Consider the following 25,065-nt stretch of genomic DNA (forward strand, 5'->3'; position numbering starts at 1 on the left):
ATTTTCCCACCTAACTGTACCCTTGTACACATCAACCATGCTCCTCCCTATAGAAACAAACCATAAAAATTCCAGCCCTGTTCTATTCCCTATTCTATGAAATCTACTTCCTAAACGTTCACATGGAAGTGGGAAGACACAGTAGTTTTCTTTCTGTGCTGACTTGTTGCCTGTCCTCCAGGCTCAACTGTATTGCTACAAACAACTCAACTGCATCCTTTTTTCTGGCAGAATATTATTTCACTGTGTATAGGTAACCACATGCTCTTTATCCATTCATCTACCAATGGAGCACCTAGGTTGACTCCATTCCCTAGTTGTTGTGACAAGACACTTTAATCTAACTATTGGTTGAACTCTGTAACTAATACACAATTACTCTTAGGTGTTTAATTAATGCTATAACTAGTACTCAAATAGTATTTTACACTTTGTGTTTCTGTGTGGGTGCAAACTGTTGAAATCTTTACTTAATATATGCCAAATTGATCTTCTGTATATAAAGATAATTGAAAATTTAAAAAAAGACACTTTAATCTTAACTGTTTATTAACTGTTCAAATGTAAATATAGCTTGCCTTCCCAGAGTCCTTAGGAAATAACTGAAATTCAAAGAGCTAAAATTTCCAGATCGTTTATTTGTATTTTTCAGTATTTTTTAAGGTTTTAAGTAACTACCTCTAAGACAGATATACTGTTTTCAGTAATATACTATGAGATTGTACAGGACTCACGCAAGAATGTTTAGCTCAGGAAATCAGAGTAATAAGAAAATCTCTATTCCTTTGGTCTTAGATCTACACCAAAAGCTGTTTTCACCTATTTTTCCCTATCCCTATAGTTTGTATTTTTCAGATGCAAGTAGCATTCTTAAGGGGGTGGTGTATAACTGTACACAGCATATACTATAGATGACCCAAGACTGGCTGTTATATACTCTTAATGTGGTTATGGACATGCAGGATTTGGAATCTAGTTATTTGGGTGCTTGCCTATGCATAAAAATGACACTATTTGATTCAACTCCAATACAGAAAATGTGACAAGTGACTAAATGGCCTTCTGGGCACAGAGTACCTAAGACATTTCTACAGAATTAATTAGGATGTCATGTATTGTAAGCTTTCCAAAATGTTTTCTCACTGGTCTAAAACTTCATTACTATTGCTATCCATTGCTATTCTTTGTTGCCCTTTAGTTACTAACAGCTATCTTAAGAGACTATCACTTTTAAATTTTTAGCATAGTGACAGTTTTGTGGGTCCAATATCACTTTTAAATTTGATGTGTACAAAAACTTTTAAAAACATTTTATTTTAGCATTGATTAATATTTCATTAATTGTTTCATGAGCTCATTAAAAGATAAACTATTCAAAGCCTACAAATGATTCTTTATCATAAATATGTTTCTATAAACACAAAAGCAGGCAATAAAAATTTCTCAGGTAGCCTTGGTATTTAACCTTAAAAGAAGTTTGTGGCTGGCGCCGCGGCTCACTAGGCTAATACTCCGCCTAGCGGCGCCGGCACACCGGGTTCTAGTCCCGGTCGGGGCGCCGGACTCTGTCCCGGTTGCCCCTCTTCCAGGCCAGCCCTCTGCTGTGGCCAGGGAGTGCAGTGGAGGATGGCCCAGGTGCTTGGGCCCTGCACCCCATGGGAGACCAGGAAAAGCACCTGGCTCCTGGCTCCTGCCATCGGATCAGCGCGGTGCGCCGGCCGCAGTGCGCCGGCCGCGGCGGCCATTGGAGGGTGAACCAACGGCAAAGGAAGACCTTTCTCTCTGTCTCTCTCTCTCACTGTCCACTCTGCCTGTCAAAAAAAAAAAAAAAAAAAAAAAAAAGTTTGTTCACGACTCACACTAAAACATGGTAAATGTTCATTATTTCCAGTTCTATTTCTTGGGGCATAATTTTCAACAAATCATATTCAAATATCTGTGTGCCCCTTTGTCAGGCACTGTGCTGGATGGCTGACATCAGAGGATGAAAACATTATCATTCCCTTCATTGTTTGTACTTGTTGGTGTCCATGATTTAGAGACTCAAATTTGATAAAATATATAAAGATCCTTCTAGTTTTACAATTCTGTGACTCTGTGCTATATAATGATGTGGCACCTAACTGAAGATACGTAACATACTATTATTAATAAAAATATTTAGAAATCTAATTGCACTTCTAACTGGGTACTTCTGAAGAGAAAGAGGTAAAACTCAAACAGCCCAATTTGCTATTTACTTTGGGAAGAAATGGAAGCTGCTATTAATGTTGACAATTAGGTGAAGAGAATTCTTTGGATTCACATTACTTGTACTGCCTTTGCCTTGTATTTCTACTGATCACGGAGAACTAGCTCGAGTATAGCATAGGAAAAATGTTTTATGGACTGAGATATAATCTTGGCTGACTTTCAAAGCATCAGTAGGAAACAAACCATAAAAACTGACAACCTAGGAAATCAAAACCAAATATAAGAAAAAGTTTAAATACAAATGTTTAATCACTAACACAGTGAAATGATTTCATAGAACTTTATTATCTGCAAAAGACATGCAATATAGTAATTGAAAAAAATATGTACATATATAGAAAATATCAAAGCCAGACTTTCCTAAAACTTTCTCTGTTCTTTTCAAAATTCAGCATGCCCTCCAACATACTCCTACTCAAAAGATACACAATGCCATGAACCAAAAGGACATTATGATCTTTTTTTTTTTTTTTGAGATTTAATTTATTTATTTGAAAGAGTTACAGAGAGGCAGAGACAGAGAAAGGTTTTCCATCCACTGGTTCACTCCCCAAATGGCCACAATGGCCGGAGCTGGGCCAATCTGAAGCCAGGAGCCAGGAGCTCCAGGTCTCCCATGTGGGTGCAGGGGCTCCTTGGGCCATCCTCCACTGCTTTCCCAGGAGCATTAGCAGGGAGCTGGATAAGAAGTGGAACAGCCAGGACTCAAATTGATGCCAATGTGGGATGCAGGCACTCCAGACTGGGGCTTTAACCCACTGTGCCACAGAGCCAGCCACAAGGGACATCATGTATCTTGAAACAGGAGGAGGTAAACCATGGTGACATATTTTCTTGGCTATTCTTGTACTAGTAGCAGAGATAAATAGTTGTATCAGAGACTATGCAATACCCAAAGTTAAAAATATTTACTAAGTGGCCTGCTACAGAAAAGCTGTGTTGACATCTATATTACAGAAACCTCACTGCTATGATCATAATTAAAAGGGGTCTTCAAAAAGTTGGTGGACAAAGCCTATTATGAAAAAATATAGCATGGATTTCAAAATATTTTTGCACCAAAATAAAACTTAGCTTTAAATTTCATTTATAAATGAACTTTCTGAATTATACTTGCAAAAAAATTTTAATTAATTTGATAGGCAGAGTGACAGAAAAAGACACAGACAGAGCAATCTTCCATTTGCTGTTCACTTCCCAAATGGTCCCAATGGCCAGAGCTAGGCCAGGTCAAAGTCAGGAGCTAGGAACTACATCCAGGGCTCTCACGTAGGTGACAGGGGCCCAAGTATTTGGGGCATCTACAGATGCTTTCCCAGGTCATTAGCAGGGAGCTGGATTGGAGCAGAAAATCTAGGAAATAGGACACAGGCAGTGCAGGTTGTAATTTAATCCACTGCACCACATCACCAGCACCAGTATGCTTGCATTATATAAATTTAATACTAAAATTTTTCACAGAAACAATCCATGCATATCCTTTTAATTTTTTAAAGATTTTATTTATTTATTTGAGAGGTAGAGTTACAGACAGTGAGAGGAACAGATAGAGAGAAAGGTCTTCCTTCCATTGGTTCACTCCCCAGATGGCCGCAATAGCCGGAGCTACGCCAATCCAAAGCCAGAAGCCAGGTGCTTCTTCCTGGTCTCCCATGTGGGTGCAGGGGCCCAAGGCCTCGGGCCATCTTCTATTGCTTTCCCATGTCATAGCAGAGAGCTGGATTAGAAGAGAGACAGCTGGGAGTAGAACCGGCACCAATATGGGATGCCAGCACCACAGGCGGAGGATTAACCTACTGCGCCATAGCACCAGTCCCCATGAATATCCTTTTCAACTCCTCCAATAAAATAAAATGTCCTCTGTCCTCTAGATAATTCTTACATTACTGAACAGTATCTAATGCATGCATTTTAAAAAATATTTTATTCACTTGACAGGTAGAGTTATAGACAGTGAGAGGGAGAGACAGAGAGAAATGTCTTCCATTCAGTGGTTCACTCCCCAAATGGCCGGAATGGCTGGAGCTGCACTGATCTGAAGCAGGAGCCAGGAGCTTCCTCCAGGTTTCCCACACAGGTGCAGGGGCCCAAGGACTTGGGCCACCTTCTACTGCTTTCCCACCCATCCACAGAGAGCTGGATCGGAAGAGGAGAAGCCGGGACTAGAACCAGCGCCCATATGGGATACCAGCGCCACAGGCAGAGGATTAACCTCCTGCAACACAGCTCCGGACCCTTATGCATGCATTTTTAATTTTTATAATTTATTTTAGTACACATTTAAAGAGTCAGAAAAAGTTTGACCTCATGGGCACCTATGTCTCATTTTCTGCACATCCATGTATTCATATCTCCAGAGTCAATCCTTAGGCTTGGAAGAGACCCAAAAAATACCTAAAGAAAGCTAGGTAAACATATAGCACTTGGAAAAAAATCATTACCTACGAAACTTTCACAGTGCATGTAAAATGTAGGTAAAGTTTCATTTTAAAGCTAAGGTAACTACAATAAGTATCTGTGTGTCCTAAAACACCAATTTAAAATTAATTTCCTAATTCCAAGTAAAAAGTTCAACAGGACGTACCATTACAAAAATTCATACATTTTATGTATCCTATTGTACTTAGTCACAATAAATAAACCAAAGAATATTCATTAGAACACTACTAAACTGTATAAAATTATCAGAAAAAATTTGTATTACATTTTTATTCTGTCTTTTGCTCTGTTTTCCTTAGTATTTGCTTACTTATTTTTTAAAATATGATTTCTTGGCTGGCGCCGTGGCTCAATAGGCTAATCCTCCGCCTTGCGGCGCCAGCACACTGGGTTCTAGTCCCGGTCACGGCACCGGATTCTGTCCCGGTTGCCCCTCTTCCAGGCCAGCTCTCTGCTGTGGCCAGGAAGTGCAGTGGAGGATGGCCCAAGTGCTTGAGCCCTGCACCCCATGGGAGACCAGGAGAAGCACCTGGCTCCTGCCTTCGGATCAGTGTGGTGCGCCGGCCACAGCGGCTATTGGAGGGTGAACCAATGGCAAAGGAAGACCTTTCTCTCTGTCTCTCTCTCTCACTGTCCACTCTGCCTGTCAAAAAAAAAAAAATATATATATATATATATGATTTCTTTTATTTATTTTAAAGGCTGATTGACACAAAGAGACAGAGAGATGGAGGGAGGGGGAAAAAAGAGGGAGAGAGAAAGAGAGAGAGAGAAACATCTTCCACCCACTGGTTCACTGCTCAAATGGCTAGGTAAGGCTGAAGCCATGAGACAGGAACTCCATCTGTGTTTCCTATGTGGGTGGCGGGGGAAGTCCTTGAGCCATCTTCTACCGCCTTTACAGGCACATTAGCAGGGAACTCAAACCAGCGTTCTGATATTGGATGTCTCTGATATCAGATGCTTTGTCCCAAGCAGTGGCTTAACTAGCTATGCTACAACAGCAGGCCCTATATGAGGCAAGTATTGGGGAAAAGCTTGTTCCAGGAAATACCCACTGAATTTAGCAACTTTTAACTTAGACATACAAAATACTACTAGCTAAAAATACTTGTAACTGGCCGGCGCCGCGGCTCACTAGGCTAATCCTCCGCCTAGCGGCGCCGGCACACCGGGTTCTAGTCCCGGTCGGGGCACCGGATTCTGTCCCGGCTGCCCCTCTTCCAGGCCAGCCCTCTGCTGTGGCCAGGGAGTGCAGTGGAGGATGGCCCAGGTGCTTGGGCCCTGCACCCCATGGGAGACCAGGAAAAGCACCTGGCTCCTGGCTCCTGCCATCGGATCGGTGCGGTGCGCCGGCCGCAGCGCGCCGGCCGTGGCGGCCATTGGAGGGTGAACCAACGGCAAAGGAAGACCTTTCTCTCTCTGTCTCTCTCTCTCACTGTCCACTCTGCCTGTCAAAAAAAAAAAAAAAAAATACTTGTAACTAATAAGGGGTTAATATTAGGGTTTCTAAAAACAAACTCTTTATATTGGGGTACATGAGAATTTTTACCCTGAAATAAACTTATTTTTTCTGTTCTAAATCCTGATAATTTAGGAGGCAGTGATAAAACAGTTCAAAGCGCATTAAGTCAAAAGACATGGGTTCCACCTTATCTAGGTCACAAGGCAGTTTTGTGCCTCTTCTCTTAAATTCCAGGGACTTCACATTCTGAAACACAGAAGGTTATACTCGATGACTTCTAAGCATTCTCACCTAAAAAATTTTGATTTCTGAAAATTGAAAAACTGCCATAAAAATCATTTAAAAAATTTATAACCCTTCTTGAAAAGTGTCACTTAGAGAAAAAAAAAGCCTATGAAAATTTCCTCGACAGTGCTTATCATTATGAACTCCCAGAATGAATCTGAAATCTGAAATGTGAGTATGTTGGAAAAGAGGCTACTCCATTTCCTGATCACGATTTTAAAGCTCAGAGCTCACTGTGGAATGCTGTTGAACCTGTAATCTTCATTTTCAACGAATGCTGGCTAGAATTTCTTAATTTTTTTGCCCAACCACTCCAAATGGAAACTTAATCTAGACTATTAAGCTCAGAAACAGCTATAAAAAGAATGCAGTTATTAATATCACAAATTCACTAGTATCTCAGAAGATACCAGTCAGCTTTAAACTGAGTACTTAATGTTTTTTCATATACTTAATGTTTTTATATTCTTTTCATAAAATCTCAAAAACATTTTAGTTTTTTAAAATTATTTATTTATTTGAAATGCAGAGTTAAAGAGAGGGAGGGACATCCCATCTGTGGGTTTACTCCCAAAAACAACCTAAGGGCCATTAAGGGCCAAGGCTGGGCCAAGCCCAAGCCAGGAACTCCATCTGGGTCTCCCACCAGGGTGGGCAGAGGCCCCAAAACTCAGGCAATTTTCCTCTACTTTCCTAAGTGCGTTAGCAGGGGAGCTGGATCAGAATTGGAACAGCGGGGACACAAACCGGTACTCAAATGGGATGTCAGCATCTCAAGTGGTCACATAACCTGATGCAACATAATGTTGGTCTCTCAAAATATTTATAGCATTAGCATTATAAAATAGATTTTTTTTTGCCTAAGTAACAAAGCTGTCTTCTAAGATTAAAAATTTTTTTCATAGTTTAAGTTTTTGAAATCAAGTTGTGTCTTGCAAATGGTGATTTCTCAGTACCAATTCATTATTTTTTAAAAAATCATTTATTTATTTGAAAGACAGAGAGAGAGAGAGAGAGAGATCTTCCATTTGCTGGTTTATTCCCCAGACAGCTTTAAGGACCAATACTGGGCCAGGCCAAAGCCAGGAGCTTGGAGCTTCAGCCAAGTCTTCCACGTGGGTGGCAGGGGCCAAACACTTGGGCCATCTTCTGCTGCTTTTTCTAGGCCATTAGCAGGGAGCTGGATCAGAAGTGCAGCAGTAGGGACACGATCCAGTGCCCTTATAGGATACTGGCATCTCAGGTGGTGGCTGTAATTGCTATGATACAAGGCTGGCTCCCCATTTCATATCTTAAAACTGTTTGTTCTTCAATAAGGGTACATAAAGTAATAATGTGGGGGCAGGCATTTGGCCTAGCACTCAAGATGCCTCTTAGGACACCTGCATTCCATATCACAGCTCCTATATCTGAGTCTCAGGTCTGGTCTCAAGTGCAGTTTCATGCTGATGTGCATGACTCAGGGAGGCAGCACAGATGGCTCCAGGAGTTAGGTCCCTGGCACCCACGTGGGAGATCTGGATTAAGTTACTCAACCGGACCCAGCCTCACCTGTTGCAGGCGTTTGGGGAGTAGATCTCTGAGTCTACCTGTCTGTCTGTCTTTCAGCCTTTCAAACAAATAAGATAAAGCAGTAAGAATAGAAACATTAAATTACGGGTGTAGGCGTTTGGCGCAGTGATTAGGAAACCAGCTGGAATACTTGTATCATGTCAGAGTGCCTGGTTCCTCCATTTCTGACCTGGCTTTCTGTTAGTGTGCAAGCTGGGTGGCAGCAGATAATGGCTTATGCAGGGAGCTGGGGATGGAAGTGGAAGGAAGTAGAGCAGCCAGGACTCGAACTGGCACCCATTTGGGATACCATTATTGCAGGCAACAGATTTACCCACTACACCGTAACATCAGCCCTGTTTCTCCAATTTCTAGAAATTATGTTCAACTCAAATAGCCAAAAGACAAAACAAAAACAAAACAAAACAAAACAAAGAGCTTTTATTTTCATTTTCAAATTCAGTGGTCTGGTACAGAAAGAGCAGCATTCTATTAAGATTCTTACAGTTATAAAATAAAACTATATAAGCCTCTGAAAATAAAGTTCAAGAAAAACTACTTCAGTCCTATGAGTAGTATACTCTGTCATCAATTTATTCTTTGTTTTCTGGAATACCAACTAACTTTGTAAGTTATTACCAGAACTTTTCTATACAAAGGAAGCAGAATACCATTTATTTATATTTGATTTGGATAAGCCCTGAGAGAAGGAGGCACACAATACACAAAGATGTTCCTTGAAAAGTTCTATTTGATGGAAAACTACTAAAAGAACTGTTATCTAGAAGCTGCAAACAACAGCATCTTTGGAGCTAGCATCCTGGAGCAGCAGGACAAGCTACTGCTTGTAACACCAGCATCCGATTCTGAATTACTAGCTTGTGTTCTGGCTGCTCCACTTCCCAGTCAGCTTTATTCTAATGCACCTGGGAAGGCAGCAGAAGATGGCACAAGTACTCGAGCCCCTGCCAACCACGTGGGAACCCAGAATGGAGTTCCTGCTTCCTGGCTTCAGCTTGGCCCAGGCCCTGGGTGCTACAGTCATTTGGGAAGTAGAACAGTAGATGAAAGATCTCTGTCACTCTTTGAAATAAATAAATCTTAAACAGAATCTAGCAACTCTAATATTTCTGCAAACTGCTATTGAGCCAAACTGCCTAAAAAAGCGAGATTTCTGAAGTACCTTGTCTGGTTTCTAAACCATCTTATTTTAGAAAGATTTTATGAGAACTCTGCCACCTAAGAGGATTCTACCTTCCACCTGGTTCATATTTAACAATGGATCCCACCCTGTTCCTTTTTGTGTCCAAAATCTGATGTCTCTGATGTCCCATAAATGTGGTGGCTGGTCATATTATTTTGGCAAATCTCTTCTTTTGCTTCTCTTATAGTTAAGGTGAACTTGAGCTATTTGCAAACCTTTGTGCCATCTCATACTTGAAAGTAACGAAGGCTTGGATACTTCAACTCATAAACAGAAAGACTGGCAGGTGTTTATGTAATATCAAGAGGTAGCAGTAGAAAGCAGTACATTCTAACTCCCAATGGCAGCATACTAGTGACAATGTACACTCTCATCTGCTAAGGCAGTACTATCTAGGAAGGAAAACAATAGTAACGCTTCTCATCACATTTAGTACAGGGGCTTCAAATCTGCTGCTGCTTTCACTATAATTACCACCACCAAAATTTTGTAGTCAGTATATGAATTAGAAGCCATACCAAAAAACCATTAATTAATATTATCCCACATGAAATACTTCCAGTACATATGACTTAAACAAGCTTTAAACATTTGTAGGGAAAAGACATTATGTTTGTAAAGAGTTCTAAAATATATACATTTATCTATTTGGAACAACATATAGATAATCCTTTCTATTGCATGAGATTTGGCAACAAAATTATTAATACTAACGTCTATCTGATTATATTTTAGGAAGCATAGTTTACTCCAGAAAATTCTAAAAAACTATGTGATGAGTTTTATTACAATTTGTGTTTTACTATATGAAGTAACTATGCTTAATCCAGCTTTGTTCAATTTTTTGTTGGTCAGTATATGTGTGTAATGCCTAATTCTGATAGCCATACTAAAGTGATCTCTGTAGACACTAAGATATTTAAATGAACTCAAATGTCCCAAATGGATATTAGGGTTTTTTTAACCTTGCAAATAAAAGTATTATAAAATGATATCATGAAAAATGTAATGAGCAAAAAAAGTTACATGAATTGAAAAATGTTTCTTTTACACAAATGTATAGATAAAATTTGTATAAAATGTTATTTAATCTATAACTGCTATTAATTTAGTAGCACAGCTAAATATTTCTTACCTGCCCCTTTCAACTGCCAAGGCATCAAGTTCATCAAAGAAAATAATGGAAGGAGCCACTGCTCTTGCTTTTCGGAAGATCTGGTGGAAAGAGTGACGCATTAGCTAAAGATCAAATTATAGAAAATTCCATACTTTTGAGTTAAAAAAAACAGTATTTGGAACCAAATCTAGGTTATTACTTACAAATAAATCAGCCCTATCACTTTGTGACCTTCCAACTGACACAGAACTCTTTTTTTAAAGGTCCATACGATAACAAGACTAACACATGTATTCACGTATATAGGAGGCAGTTGATTAAAGCAATCAAAAAAACTCAGGTAAAATTCCAGCTCTAATACTGAATAGTTCTGTTTCCATCAGTAGGTAATTTTATTTTCCTAAATCTTAATTCCCAAATCTACAAAAAGGAGATAATATATGGCTACCTTGGAAGACTGAGACTTGAATAAAAAAAGGACACAAAGTACTAGCAAAGAGCCTGGAACACAGTAAGAGCTTAAGAAATCAGAGGTTAATTATCATACACATGTTTATAAATGAAACAATATAAACATGTAAAATCCGCCATGTACACCCACAGACCCAAAGCCACAAGCTGTATTCGTTTCTTCAAAACTGTATGGGTAAGTAATATTTGATGTAAAGCCAGGACAAGACAAACCATCAAACCTTGGAGGAACACAAGCTGACTACAGCAGAAGCCAACCAACATCAGAGATAGGCCAGAGAACCTTGGGAGTGACATACGGATAAGCTGGGAAAAGGCAGCATAGGCAGAAAAAAAATCCAAATGTGTGTTACCTATATAATCTAGGCCCTCAATTTTTGGCCACAGGCAGTATGAACATAAACATGCAGAATTATCAAATCATTAACATGAATAAACACTGCTTTTTATCATAGTGTCATTATTATACAATTCATGTCTATATTTAAAAATGTTTAACTGTTTATTTGAAAGTCAGAGAGAGAGGAGACAGAGAGATCTTCCATCCACTGGTTGACTCCCCAGACAGCCACAACAGCCAAGACTGGGCCAGGCCAAAGTGAAGCCCAAGGTTCATTTTCGGCCTCCCATGTGTGTGCAGGGGCACAAGCACTTGGGCAGCTTTCCCCAGGCTATTAGCAGAGAGCTGGATCAAAGATGATCAGCCAGGACTTGAGTCATCATCCATATAGGATGTCAGTGCTGTAGGCAGCAGTTTTACCTGCTATACCACAACACTGGCCCCAATATCATCTACAGGAAAAAAGTAACTTAATTTTTTTTCTTATGGTAAAGTATTCCAATCCCTAATAGGGAATCATCCATCTCATTGTGGTGTTCCTTCCTTTGCTACCAGAATATACAGGGTCCCTGCATGCATGGATTACAAGTTGTTAACTTCCTCAGTATGAACGTGTGAGAGGTGGAATGAGATGGCAGCTAAGTGAGATGACCCAGTGACCATCTTCCTAGAGACACCAAGTAACTTTCACAAGAACCACAAATCCATTAAGAGACCACCACAGTGCATGGGATTTTGGTATAATTAAAAAGCAAAGCCACACTGAAATACACAGGAAAGAATGAGTTGTAGGTGTCACCCTTTCATGGTTCCAAGTATATCAGCAGAGAGAGATATATTAAAAATTGAGGGAGCAACAAGCAATTAAGCCCAAGACTTGAACAGCTGACAGAACCTAACCACCCCTAATTCTTAGCCAGTGCCTACGGACAGAGCCTCTACACTACCCCAGTATAGAGGAGACTTGCACCTAGGGTGACAGAATTCTTCTAGCATGTATCCCATGGACCTATCATGTGCCCCCACAACTATGGCGCTTGGTGACTCTGAGTACCATGTGTGACCCATAGTGACAGTGCAGCTGAAGGGCTGCATCTACTACTCCTCCTCCCTCCAACTCAGAGCGGAAAGTATGGAACCACAGGATTATACTGGGACTCAGAGCAAAGCTAGTAAAAATGCAACACTGAGCAGATATTAAAAGTCCCTGTCTCCAGTCCAATGTCTACAGAGACTCTGGATTTGCTTCAGTACCAAGTAGTGTTCTGTGGCCCCAGATGATCAGTCTTATGTACCACCTAGCATCACTGGTAGCTGGCAGGAACAGCCTCACACACTTGAGTCTACCTTAGCAGCCAACATACCAAAGCAAAGTGGGCTTTGGTCCTACTCCCAGACTGCATTGGGCCTGGGTGGATGGTGGGCTTAGGATGTGATTTGCATTGTGACGTTAAGGGCCACAGGTGTAGGTAGGCATGTCTGGGCCTACCTCAGGTGCAAAAAGAGGCTTTTAGGGATAGATTGCTCCTTTTTAGACAATTCCCCAGCTCACTGTTTATAAAAAGGAAACAGCAAATCTGGGACAAAATAGGGTATATTTTAGGACTGAAACAGTGAAAAGATATCAATAGTGGACCTATGATAAAACTTAACTTAGTGCACCATCTGGTGTTCAAATAACAAAGGTTTCCACAGGCTCAGAAAAATAAACAGACTGCCTGGAATTATAGGAAGCCCAGCCACAAACAAAGGGAGATTACTACTACTAATCTTTCAATGCAAAGATGATGTCATATAACAACAAGCACCATGAACTTCCAGAGAACTAGGCTAACATCTAATAAACAAAATAAAGTGCCAGAAACCAACCATCTAGGAATTGAAATTCTCAAATGCTTGAAGATTTCAAAATTGTTGTTTTAAGGAAACTCAATAAGCTTCAAGAGAACACAGAGATGATTTAATATCTTGACAGATAGACTTGACAGTGATATGGCAGTTAACAACAACAAAATCATAAAAGAAATTCTGAATCTGACGGAAGACATCAATAAACAAAAGAATCAGTGACCTCTAGGGCTGGCGGCGTGGCTTACTTGGCTAATCCTCCACCTGTGGTGCCGGCATCCCATATGGGCGCCGGGTTCTAGTCCCGGTTGCTCCTCTTCCAGTGCAGCTCTCTGCTGTGGCCCAGGAGGGCAGTGAAAGATGGCCCCTGCACTGTGCTTGGGCCCCTGCACTCGCATGGGAGACCAGGAAGAAGCTCCTGGCTTTGTATCGGCGCAGTGCCAGCCATAGCGGCCATTTGGGGAGTGAACCAATGGAAGGAAGACCTTTCTCTATGTCTCTCTCTCACTGTCTATAACTCTACCTGTCAAATAAAAAATAAATAAATACATTTTGATAAAAAAAAGAATCAGTGACCTCAAGACAGGCTATTTGAAAATACACAGTGGGAGGAGAAAAAAGAATCAAGAGAAACAAAGAAAACTTAATATAATATTAGAAAGAATGAAAAGAATAAATATCTAATTAGTGAGGTTAAAGAGCAACTAAAGAAAACCAAAGAGTAGAAAGCATATTAAAGATAAAAAAAGGAAACTTCTAAAAAAAATTCACTGGAAAGGTAGAATGCCTGAAAGGAGAACAGGGGAGGAGAAAGAGCGTGAGCTTTTGTCTGCTGGTTCACTCCCCACATGGCTACAATAAGGATGAGCCAGGCTGAAGTCAGGACCCAGGAACTCCATCCTGGTCTCCACAGGGATAATTGGGAGCCCAAATACTTGGGCCATCTTCTCCTTCCAGCCTAAATACTTGGGCTATCTTCTGCTGCCTTCCCAAGTGCATCAGCAAGATCGGACATCTGGGACAAGAACTGGCATTCCAATGTGAGTTGCTGGTGTTGCAAGATGTAGCTTACCCTGCTGTGCCACAACACCAACACCTAAGAAACTTCATAAACCAAGAGAAAAACAAGACTATACAGGTATAGGTCAAAACTCAAAGAAACATGCCAAGACATTATAATCAAACTATGGTTAAAATAAAGAAAGGATTCACAAAGATACAAGAAAAAATAGGCAAACAAGAAACAAAGGCATATCCACTCACACGACTGCAGACTTCTCAGCAGAAACCTCACATGCCAGAGGGACTGGGATGAATCTCAGGTACTGACAGAAAAAATTTGACAGCCAGAATATTGTAATGCAAAGCTATTAGTAATTTCCTTAAATGTAAAATATTACATTCTGCAATTAAAATACCCAGTGATACAATAGATACAAAAACAACAGCCAACTGTATGCTGCTTACAAGAAACTTCAACTCCAAGGACACACAAGGACTGAACATAAAAGGATGGAATAAAATATTCCATGTAAATAAAACCACAGAGAGCAGGGGTAGCCATGCTATCATCAGATAAAGCAGATATTAATGAAAAGGAGTAAAAAAATAGATCAATAGGGGCTGGCGCTGTGGCACAGTGGCGCAGTGGGTTAACACCCTGGCCTGAAGCACTGGCATCCCATATGGATGCCAGTTTGAGACCTGGCTGTTCCACTTCTGACCCAGCTCTCTGCTACGGCCTGGGAAAGCAGTAGAAGATGGCCCAAGTCCTTGGGCCCCTGCACCCATGTGGGAGACCCGGAAGAAGCTCCTGGCTCCTGGCTTTGGAGTTCAGGGTTCCAGGAACCTTGGTCCATCTTCCACTGCTTTCTCAGGCCATAGCAGAGAGCTGGACTGGAAGAGGGGCAGCTGGGACAAGAACTGGCACCCATATGGGATGTTGGCACCATAGGTGGTAGATTAAGCTACAGCGCCACAGTGCCAGCCCCGATACAGTTCTATATTAAAAAGAAAAACTAAAAGACAGCATTTCAAATGTCTTCACAATTCAGAAATGTTAAATGCTTGAAGAGACATATATTTATCCTGACTGGACATTATACAATGTGTAAATGTATCAAAACATCACAGGTTAGCCCATAAATATATACAATTTTTACATAGTTATTAAAAATTCTTTTAAAATGAGTGAAAACTCTCAAATTAAAAATTAAAAAAGTAGGGGCCAGCATTGTGACACAGCGAGTAAAGCTGCCATCTGCAGTCGGCATCCCATATGAGCACCAGTTAGAGATTCTCGGCTGCTCCACTTCTAATCCAGCTCTCTGCTACAGCCTGGGAAGGCACTGGAAGATGGTTCAAGTCCTTGGGCTCCTGTACCCACATGGGAGACATGGAAGAAGCTCCAGGCTCCTAGCTTCAGATTGGCCCACCTCCAGATGTTCTGGCTATTTGGGGAATGAACTAGCAAATAGAAGACCCCCCTGCCACCACTTCTAACTCTCTGTAACTCTGCCTTTCAAATAAATAAATAAATCTAAAAAAAATTAAAAGTGTGTATTTGAGAGAGAGAGAGAGAAAGACAGAGAGAGAGAGAGAAAGAGAGAGAGAAAGTAAGTAGCATTATCAATCAGATATTGGTTTTAAAGGCATGACTTTAAAACTTCGGTGACATAGTGGAAAGACTTCTTGGAAAAGACCCCAGAAGCACAGGAAAACAGCCAAAATTGACAAATGGCATTACATCAAGCTGAGAAGCTTCTGCAGTACAAAAGAAATACTCAGCAAAGTGAAGAGGCAACCAACAGAATGGGAGAAAATATTTGCAGACTACAAAATTGATAAAGGGTTAACAGCCAGAATCTGTAGGAGCTTAAGAAATTCAACAAAACAAACAATGCAGTTAAGAAATGGGCAGAGGATTTAAACAGGCATTTTTCAAGAGATGAAATTCAAATGGTCAACAGACTTGAAAAAATGCTCAGGATCACTATGGCCAACAGACTTGAAAAAATGCTCAGGATCACTAGCCATCAGGGAAATGTAAATCAAAACCACAGTGAGGTTTCACCTCACCCCAGTTAGAAAGGCTCTCACACAGAATTCAACAAACAAATGCTGGCGAGGATGTGGGGAAAAAGGAATCCTAACCCGCTGCTGGTGGTAATGTAAACTGGCACAGCCACTGTGGAAGATAGTATGCAGATACCTCAGAAATCTGAATATAAACCTACCATCTGATCCAGCCATCCCACTTCCGGGAATTTACCCAAATGAAACCAAAAGAAATCAGCATATGAAAGAGTTACTTGTACCCTCATGTTCACTGCAGCACAATTTACAATAGCTAAGATATGGAATCAACCCAGATGCCCATCAACTGCTCACTGGATAAAGAAATTACAGTGGATATATAAACTATGCAGTACTATCTGACTGTAAAAAAAAAAAAAAAAAGAAAAGAAAGGAAACAAAAGAAAAGAAAATAAAAACGAAATCCTGTCTTTTGCAACAAGATGGATATAACTGGAACCCATTATACTTAGTGGAATATCCATCCTCAAAATACAGATATCCTATGTTTTCCCTGATCCTAGGTAACAAGAGTACCTGAAATATAATGCATTGGAGTGAAATAGACATTTTGAGAGTTGATGACTGTTTATAGCCCTTGTCTCTTCCCATTGAGAAACAGTGTTTTTTTAACAGTGGTTTTTTTTCCTTCATAGTATTTGAAATTTTACTTAGTGTAGCAGTAACTTTACAGTCATTAAGTAAATTGAAAATAGATCTTTGTAAAAATTACAGTGGGGGGGGGGGCTGGCACAGTGTAAAGCCGCCGCCTGCAGTGCCGGGATCCCATGTGGGCACCAATTCAAGTTCCGGCTCCCCCACTGCTGATCCCGTTTCCTGCAATGGCCTGGGAAAGCAGTACAAGATGGCCTAAGTCCTTGGGCCCCTGCAACCATGTGGGAGACCCAGAAGAAGCTCCTGGCTCCTGGCTTTGATCAGTGCAGCTCTAGCTATTGCAGCCAATTGGGGAGTGAACCAGCAGATGGAAGACCTCTTTCTCTCTGCCTTTCCTTCTCACTCTGTAGAACTCTTTAAAATAAATAAATAAATCATTTAAAAAAAAAATTGAGTGGGAATGGGAAAGAGGGGAAGAAGGATTGGAGCATTGGTGAGATGGAGGGTATAGTGGAAACTATCACTATGTTCCTAAATTTGTATATATGAAATCTGTATATATGAAATACATGAAACTTGTATAACTTAAATAAAATTAAAAGAAAAAAATGAAACACCCTTAATAAAAAAAACTTAAGAGAGAGAAGTCAACACTGTGGCTTAATGGGTTAGGCTGCCATCAGCAGCACCAGCATCCCATATGGGTGCTGTTTCAATTCCTGGCTGCTCCACTTCCAATACAGCTCCCTGCTAATGCCTCTGGGAAAGCAGCAAAATATGGCCCAAGTGTTTGAGGCCCTACACCCATGTGGAAGACCCAAAAGAAGCTCCTGGCTCCTGGTTTCAATCTGGCCCACCTCCAGCAGTTGCGCCATTTGGGGAGTGAACCAGGGGTGGAAGATTTCCCTCTCTCTTTCTCTAGCATTCTCTCTCTCTCTGTAACTCTGCCTTTCAAATAAAATCATAAATCTTAACTAAAAATAAAAAAAACTTAGGAGAGAGAAAGAAGATGCATTGTCTAAATCACAGGGCTAGCACCGTGGCATGGTAGGTTAAGCCTGCATCTATGGCAGCAGCATCCCATATGGGTGTTGGTTTGAGTCCTGGCTGCTCCACTTCTAATTCAGTTCCCAGGTTTGGGAAAGCAGTAGAAGATGGCCCAGGTGCTTGGGTCCCCGCACTCAGATGGGAGACCAGGAGGAAGATCCTGGCTCCTGGCTTCGGCCTGGCCCAGCCCCAGTTGTTGTGGTCATTTGGGATGTGAACCAGTGGATAGAAGATCTCTGTCTCTCTTGCTCTCTCTCTGTAACTCTGCCTCTCAAATGAACAAATAAAGCTTTAAAAAAAAAAAAAAAAAGCATTAAATCACCAGGCAGAATAAAAACAGAACTCATAAAGTGAAATTTTTCTATATTCTGTCTATTCAATTTAAAGGAATATTGAAAGGATTTAAATCCTATTCCGAGATCATGTGTTCTCCCCTCTGTAGATATATATCTATAGCTATATATATGAATATATATTTTTAACAGGAATGCTGCTAGCTTTTAAAAAATACCTTTACATGGTAAAAACAAATTCTGGGAATATTATGATGTGTTAAAGCAAACAAAAAATTACAGATTATTAAATTTGCATTTTCAGATAATAAAACAATATTTGCATAAAGAACTATCACTAGAATTTGGATTTGTATTTGGGAGTATCAAAGTCTGTTATCCAAAATAAAATGGAAGCCACACAGGACAGAATGCTGTTCTTCTATTCAGAAGGCCACAAAGGCCTAACCTTCTTACCTCTCTAACTGCTCTTTCAGATTCACCAACATATTTATTCATCAATTCGGGCCCCTGCAGGAAAAAAAATAAATATTCAGTGCTTTTTAAATGCAACTATGTAAATTTCTTTCAATGAAACAGGAAAAATAGTCTCTGTCACATACCCTTTTTTAACATCCCTTTAAAAATATAATGTTTGTTGTTAGCTAGGGGACTGGACCAACCTGCAGGCCACATTTGGTCTAAAACTGGTTTGTTCACCTCTGTTCTAGATTAATTTCATACTATTTGAAATACTTCACTTCTGGCCATGAGACCAAAAGTAATAATAATAAAGTAAATGATCTGACTGCTGAGGAGCTGAAAACCTGGACTTCAAAGTATGAAAACGGATTTAAAAGAAAAACCAATGACTCACAAATAAAAGGCAGCTTCAAAATATTCAATTATGTCTTATATATATATACAAAGAAACATGTCTAAGAATATTACTAAAGCACCATTTAGAGTAGCAAAAATAAAAACTGGAAATATCTAAAGTTGAATTGACATAAAAACGAGTGAATAAGTAGGCATCTCCATAAAATGCAGTACTTGGCTGTCAAAGTGTCATTGTGGTACTAAACAAAGGAAAAATTTGGAAGCAGGGAGACCCGCAAGGAAGCTGGTATGCAAGCCAAAGTATATTACCTTATAAATTTATAACTAAGAATGAAAGTTTTTAATGTTTTGATAAAAATTTTAAAGCTTATGAAACAGCTAATTTTTATTAAGATCATTCTGCATGGTTTCACCTTGCATGATCATTTTTATAGTCCCACACTAACAGGCACAGAAAGGACTGCTCATTTGTAACATAAAGAATAACAGGTGCTTTTCATTTACATGTGTTCAATTACACTTTTACCCACACAAGGAATTAAGAATATAAATAATAAAATAAGAACCAGGGCCTCCCCAGTTTAAAAAAAAAAAGCTTTACATAATTAGCAGAAAAAGTTTGTGTTGAAGGGTTGGCCAAAGGCGGTAGGAAATTTTATGCAAATTTGATTACATTCAGGGCAATTAATTAAGCAAGTTTGGCCTAGCAATGACAAGAAAGGAAATAGCTGGTGTCACTATTTTATTGTAATTATTATCATAACAACTCCATATTATTACTGTTGCCCTAACAGCAACTCTGCATTAAAGTCAAGGTAAGACATAAAATAGTCATTAAGTGAAGATATTTCTTTAAGCAGACACTATAAATCAATGCATATATATTACTTTAAAATTATCTGGTGTAACTGAAGGGAAGAGTGGAGAACCTGAAGAAATAGCCATTGTTCTTCCACAGATTGAGACTCTACAAAAGAAGTTAACATGAACATCAAGGTTGGAAAGTACAAGATCCTGGTCATCACACGATTTCTTCTCTATACAGTACAATGCCAGTATCTTGTACTTACAACAGAAAAATTAATGGTTTAAATATCCATAGCACAGGCACATTGGTTTCATACTTTGACCAAAAATGTAAAAATATGACATTTAGCCTCAACCATCTGAGAGATCACTCCACTAGCACATAGAAGTAGACCACAGGAAGTCTATCGATAAGAAACAATGCCTTTTGTCAATAATAAAACAAAGCAGAAAGAGATTTTAAAACTTAAGAATTTAATAGTGTCAAAAAAATCTAGGCTGAAATAATTCAAGTTAAGTATTACTAACAAGTCATAATAGAAATCAAAATACTAAATGGGTCCCTAGGACATGTGATTCTGTACAAAACTACATGCTGATGAATCCTACCTGGACAAGCAGCCTGCAAAATGCACACCACGTAGCTGAACTGATACAAAGGCTAAAATTTTATGAGGACTCAAAGCAATTTTACCACCATGAGAAGTTACTTTGAGTTTGAAGTTCAAGTTGCTAAAACTCATGGCATTCTGGTTCAGAGTTGCAAAAGTTTGTATTAGGTTTCAAAGATATACAGTACATTTTATTCTATCACAGAGACAGAAAGGCTTGAGGGGTCATAAAGTACACCACCATACTTTTTGTTCCAAGGTCAAATATGCATCTATTTCTTAAAACAAAACAAAACAAAACAAAACAAAACAAAACAAAACAAAACAAAACAAAACAGCTACTAGCCGGAGCTAACTTTGTAAAGTTTTGCTGAATGCTTCATATGTATTATTCCCTCTACTGTGAACAGTCCTCACATGTGGATACTCTTATGCAAATGATCCTAATTTTAGAGAAATAACATAAAGTCTAAAATAAAAGAAATAATTTGCCCAAAGTCACACAGCTTAGTAAATAGCACAACTGGAAATCTTAACTGTTACACTTGATGGAGGAATTGTCCCAAATGTTTACTCACAATCAGTCACAAAAGATAAGCAACAGATTAAAAAGTAAGCATTGTGAGCTCCTCACAGAACACTCACATGAGAGACCTGGACTGAGTTACCAGCTTTCCATATGCTCATGCCCAGCTGCTGCAGATGGTAGTGGGGCGCTTGCTCTCTCCCCCATCCCTCCACCCCAGTACTTCTCAACTACATAAAAATTTTTAAAAAGAAAAATACAAAAATCCCTAGAATAGACAAGATTGATAAGACTAAGCATGGTTATTTTTTCCTAATTTTAATTGCAAAATAACTACATTATAATAGTCCTGTAACATTTTAAATCTTAGATAGCATGTTTCACTGATTAAGATAAAAAAAATTTCCAGGGGCCTGCGCTGTGGCACAGTAGGTTAATCCTCCACCTGCAGCACTAGCATCCCATATGGGCGCCAGTTCTAGTCCTGGCTGCTCCTCCTCCAATACAGCTCTCTGCTATGGCCTGGGAAAGTAATAAAATATGGCTCAAGTGCTTGAGCCCCTGCACCCGCATGGGAGACCAGGAAGAAGCTCCTGGTTCCTGGCTTCAGATAAGCGCAGCTCTGGCCATTGCAGCCATTTGGGGAGTAAACCAATGGAAGGAAGACCTTTCTCTCTGTCTCTCCCTCTCACTGTCTGTAACTCTACCTCTTAAATAAATAAATAAAAATCTTTAAAAAAAAAAAAGAAAAGAAAAATTTATAGAAATAGGCAACATAAATAGGTTTATTTTGAATAATGTTATTTTTAACATTCTTTGGCCAAGATTTCAAGTGTTCAAGTTTGTAAAACAATACAAATATTATAAATAAATGTAAAAATATTTATTTAGCTCTTCTATTAATCTATTGGAAACGAAACTGGAATAATCTTTTACCGTGCTTGATGGTTTTACATTTTATCAGTCACAAATTCAACTGTAATATTTACACCAAATATTATTGCAATTTGGCCTCTTTACTCACTGAGTTTTTCTCAGTCTTCTCAAGGGCTTTTTAAATCTGTCTAATACCTGCCTAGTACCTTTGGCTATTACTTTCACAATCAAGTGTTTTTAAATTCAAAATGTCTGGGGAAGTCAAGTTAACCCAAGGGTTACCTATGGTTAAATATTAGGGAATATACTCATAAAATCCTGAACTCACATAAGATAGAATTACATATATGTAGTGTGAGTGAAGGATATTGAAAATATTAAGAAGTACAGTCTCAGCACACGTAGAAAGTTATACTGGGAAAGCACTTCAGAGAGTTTGAAAATAGGCATCAAGTACTAGGCAAGAAATGCTTTAGGCAAGTAAAAAGCAATGAGTTGGTAAGGATAAAGGAACTCAAGCTGGTCGTATCAAAAAATATAAATGCATATCTTCCTTACAATCTGTTGATTCATTCATGAAAAAAAAAGGCACATTTGTTCAGAACTTACACTGCAAGCACCACACTGGTTACGAGCTGTGAAACATGCATGCACACATGCCCATCAAAACCTATTGCTACTACTGACCAGTCTGCTTTACTGACTTCTCTGCAAAATCTCCAAGACTGGTGCTCACTTCCCAACGTTTGTATCTCTAGGAATGACTATTATCTTCAGCTACAAAAACAACTGCCTTGCTGATATATCAAACCTTTTGTCACAAAAACATTGCACACTTCACACCTAAATCTCAATTATCTGCTCTCTTACTTCTGATCTGCTTCTCTACCTGTCCCCAGAGTTAGCATACTTTCATTTGTCAGTCATTGAAAGTAAAACTTAATCACCTTTGATTTCTCTTCTTCTATCTCGTTTCTCACATACAATCAATGAAGATCTGCATGATTCCAAATGTTACCTATTTCATTCTGTAAGCTGTTTGCTCAAGCAACTTTCCCACTGAATGAGTTGGTGGATAGCAAGGAACCCATCTAAGGCATCCTTTTTACCATAGAAAGTACCTGACATGCAAAGGATGCCTTATAAATATTTTCACATCACTCCAATTATAAAAACCTTTAAAATGTTACATAAATTAAATTACAATATTTACTGCGATGCTAATTACATTTCATTCAACAGGGAGTTAGTATATGAAGAAAATTGTCTCTCTCCATCAGTTAATTTATTTATGAATAAAAAATTAAACAACCCCCAACAATAAAATTTTCTATTAGATTTCTTATAAGTCTTAAAACACTCTTCTAAATCTCTCTAGGTTTTCTTAGATTTCATACACTTAAAGTTTTATTATTGTAACTCTTATCACTGCAATTCTTTGTTAGCTAAATGGTATTTATAGAATATTTTCATGTAGACATTTTTAATATGTTAGCTTTACCAATTAACACAAGCCCAATGAAAAACTAACATGGTATTATACATGATTCTCTCAATTTTAATCTTCCAGTTTATATACTGTAACAAATACTGCCAAATTTAAGTAAATCTGATCTAACTCATAAAAAGCTCTGTGAAATGGACAATAGACAATAACTCTTCCATTTGTCCCAAGCATCATAGGAAATAGATATTCTCAAACAATAACAAGAGTTTATGTCCTTACTTACTATTGATGTTAATAACTGTCAATTAAGCAAATGAGACACATGACAACAATATTTGCAAAACTCAAGGGAATTTTTATTGTTAAAACAAAATAAAAACCCAAAAGAAATTAAACAGAAACTCAAAAGATTTCAGACTCTGGATAAGCCCACATGGCAATAAATCTAAGGGAGGAACACAGAGTAAGGATCTGAAAAAGACATGAAACTGGACATAGTTCTAGGTGAGACTCTAAATTAGAAGCGGCACCTGAGTTAAAAGGAAAACAAACCAAAACACTGAGAAAAAGAATTCTTTATAGTGGGGACTCGGTTTGGGGCCAGAACTAATATCTACCTTTATAGGCTTCTACTGAGAATTGTAGTGAAACAGGCAAGCTCAGGGCAGCTCCACCCAGGGGCTGGCTGCACTGCCAAGTTCCACTCTGGCTTTTCTCCATAATTTTCCACAATTACGGATAGGGAGATGAATAGAAGAGAAGGTCTCATCATGCCAAAGCCCTCACCCATGGAATCCACAATCCTATACATGGTTCTTTTTCCTTGTCCTCCTCTCACTCTATTCACTGCAGTACCCAAGTGAGAGTTGGTCTTTTTAACTTCAACCACTTCTCTGAATGTCTACAATATACCCAGATCTGTGATACTAACCTCAAAATCTTTTCATTGATTGTAAGATGTACATTAGCATGGTACATTTGGTATAATTAGTGTGCCTGGATTGACACATTATTATTAATAAAGCTTTAGTTTTTATCCAGTATCTTTTCTTCGGATGCAAGATCCCATCCAGAATACCTTAATAAGACATTAGGTTATCATGTCTCTTGGGCAATTCTTGGCTGTGAATTTCTCAGACTTTCCTTGCCTTTGATGAGCTTGACAGTTTTGAGGATGTTTTATAAAATGCCTTTCAACTGGGGTTTTCCTAAAAGTTTTCTCAGATTTAGACAGGGATTATGATCATCCAAGAGGAAGACTACAGAAGTGTCATTCTCGTTAATCTTATCAGATGTATCACTGAAGATGTCAACCTGGGTCACCCAGATGAGGAAATTCTTGTCTTCCCTCTTTCCAAACCAAATTCTTTGAGAGGAAGCTACTATGCACAGTCCACGAAGGAATGGGGAGTTAGACTGCTGAAAATTTTCACTGATTTTTTTAACACAATCTTCTCCAAAGCCAGTAATGTAAATGTCATCCTATTTTTACAGATGAAAATATTGAGACTTACAGAAGTGATTGAAGATTACAAAGCTAACAAGTTCTAGGATTAAAAAGCAAGCCAAAGGGCAAGTAGTGTGGTGCAGTGGGCTAAGTCGCCGCCTACAGTGCCAGCATCCCATATGGGCACTGGCTCTGATCCTGGCTGCTCCACTTCCAATCCAGCTCTCTGCTGTTGTGCCTCAGAAAGTGATGAAAGACGATTCATGTCCTTGGGCCCCTACACCCACGTGGAGGACCCAGAGGAGCCTCCTGGCTCCTGGCTTTGGATCTGCCCCACTCTGGCCGTTGTGGCCATTTGGGGAGTAAACCAGCAGATGAAGACCTTTCTCTGTTTCGCCTTCTCTCTGTCTGTAAGTCTGCCTCTCAAATAAATAAAATCTTAAAAAAAAAAAAAAAAAAAAAAAAAAAAAAGGCAAGCCAAAGCTGCATAAATCAGACCTTAGTGCTGTTTTCATTGTGACATACTCAA

General features: G+C 39.2%; 1 protein-coding gene across 17 annotated transcripts in view; it reads right to left on the reverse strand.

Annotated features, from left to right (window-relative positions):
- AFG2A (AAA ATPase AFG2A) overlaps positions 1-25,065 on the reverse strand; it is a 307,467-nt gene that overhangs the window by 201,010 nt on the left and 81,392 nt on the right. For 14 of the 17 annotated variants that reach the window (XM_051819827.3, XM_002717260.6, XM_070047622.2 and 11 more), the window contains 2 exons: positions 18,460-18,513; positions 10,333-10,412 (listed from right to left, as the gene is read on the reverse strand). In XM_051819827.3, the coding sequence (XP_051675787.3) occupies positions 10,333-10,412; positions 18,460-18,513 (134 nt within the window). Of the gene's footprint in view, positions 1-3,733; positions 3,971-10,332; positions 10,413-17,966; positions 18,000-18,459; positions 18,514-25,065 lie in introns of those variants that run through there. The other 3 variants (XM_089302526.1, XM_089302530.1, XM_051819835.3) reach the window with 2 other exon arrangements.

The sequence above is a fragment of the Oryctolagus cuniculus genome, chromosome 8 (genome assembly GCF_051225735.1).
Source record: "Oryctolagus cuniculus isolate XC-2025 breed Fujian yellow rabbit chromosome 8, ASM5122573v1, whole genome shotgun sequence".
Lineage (NCBI taxonomy): Eukaryota > Metazoa > Chordata > Mammalia > Lagomorpha > Leporidae > Oryctolagus > Oryctolagus cuniculus.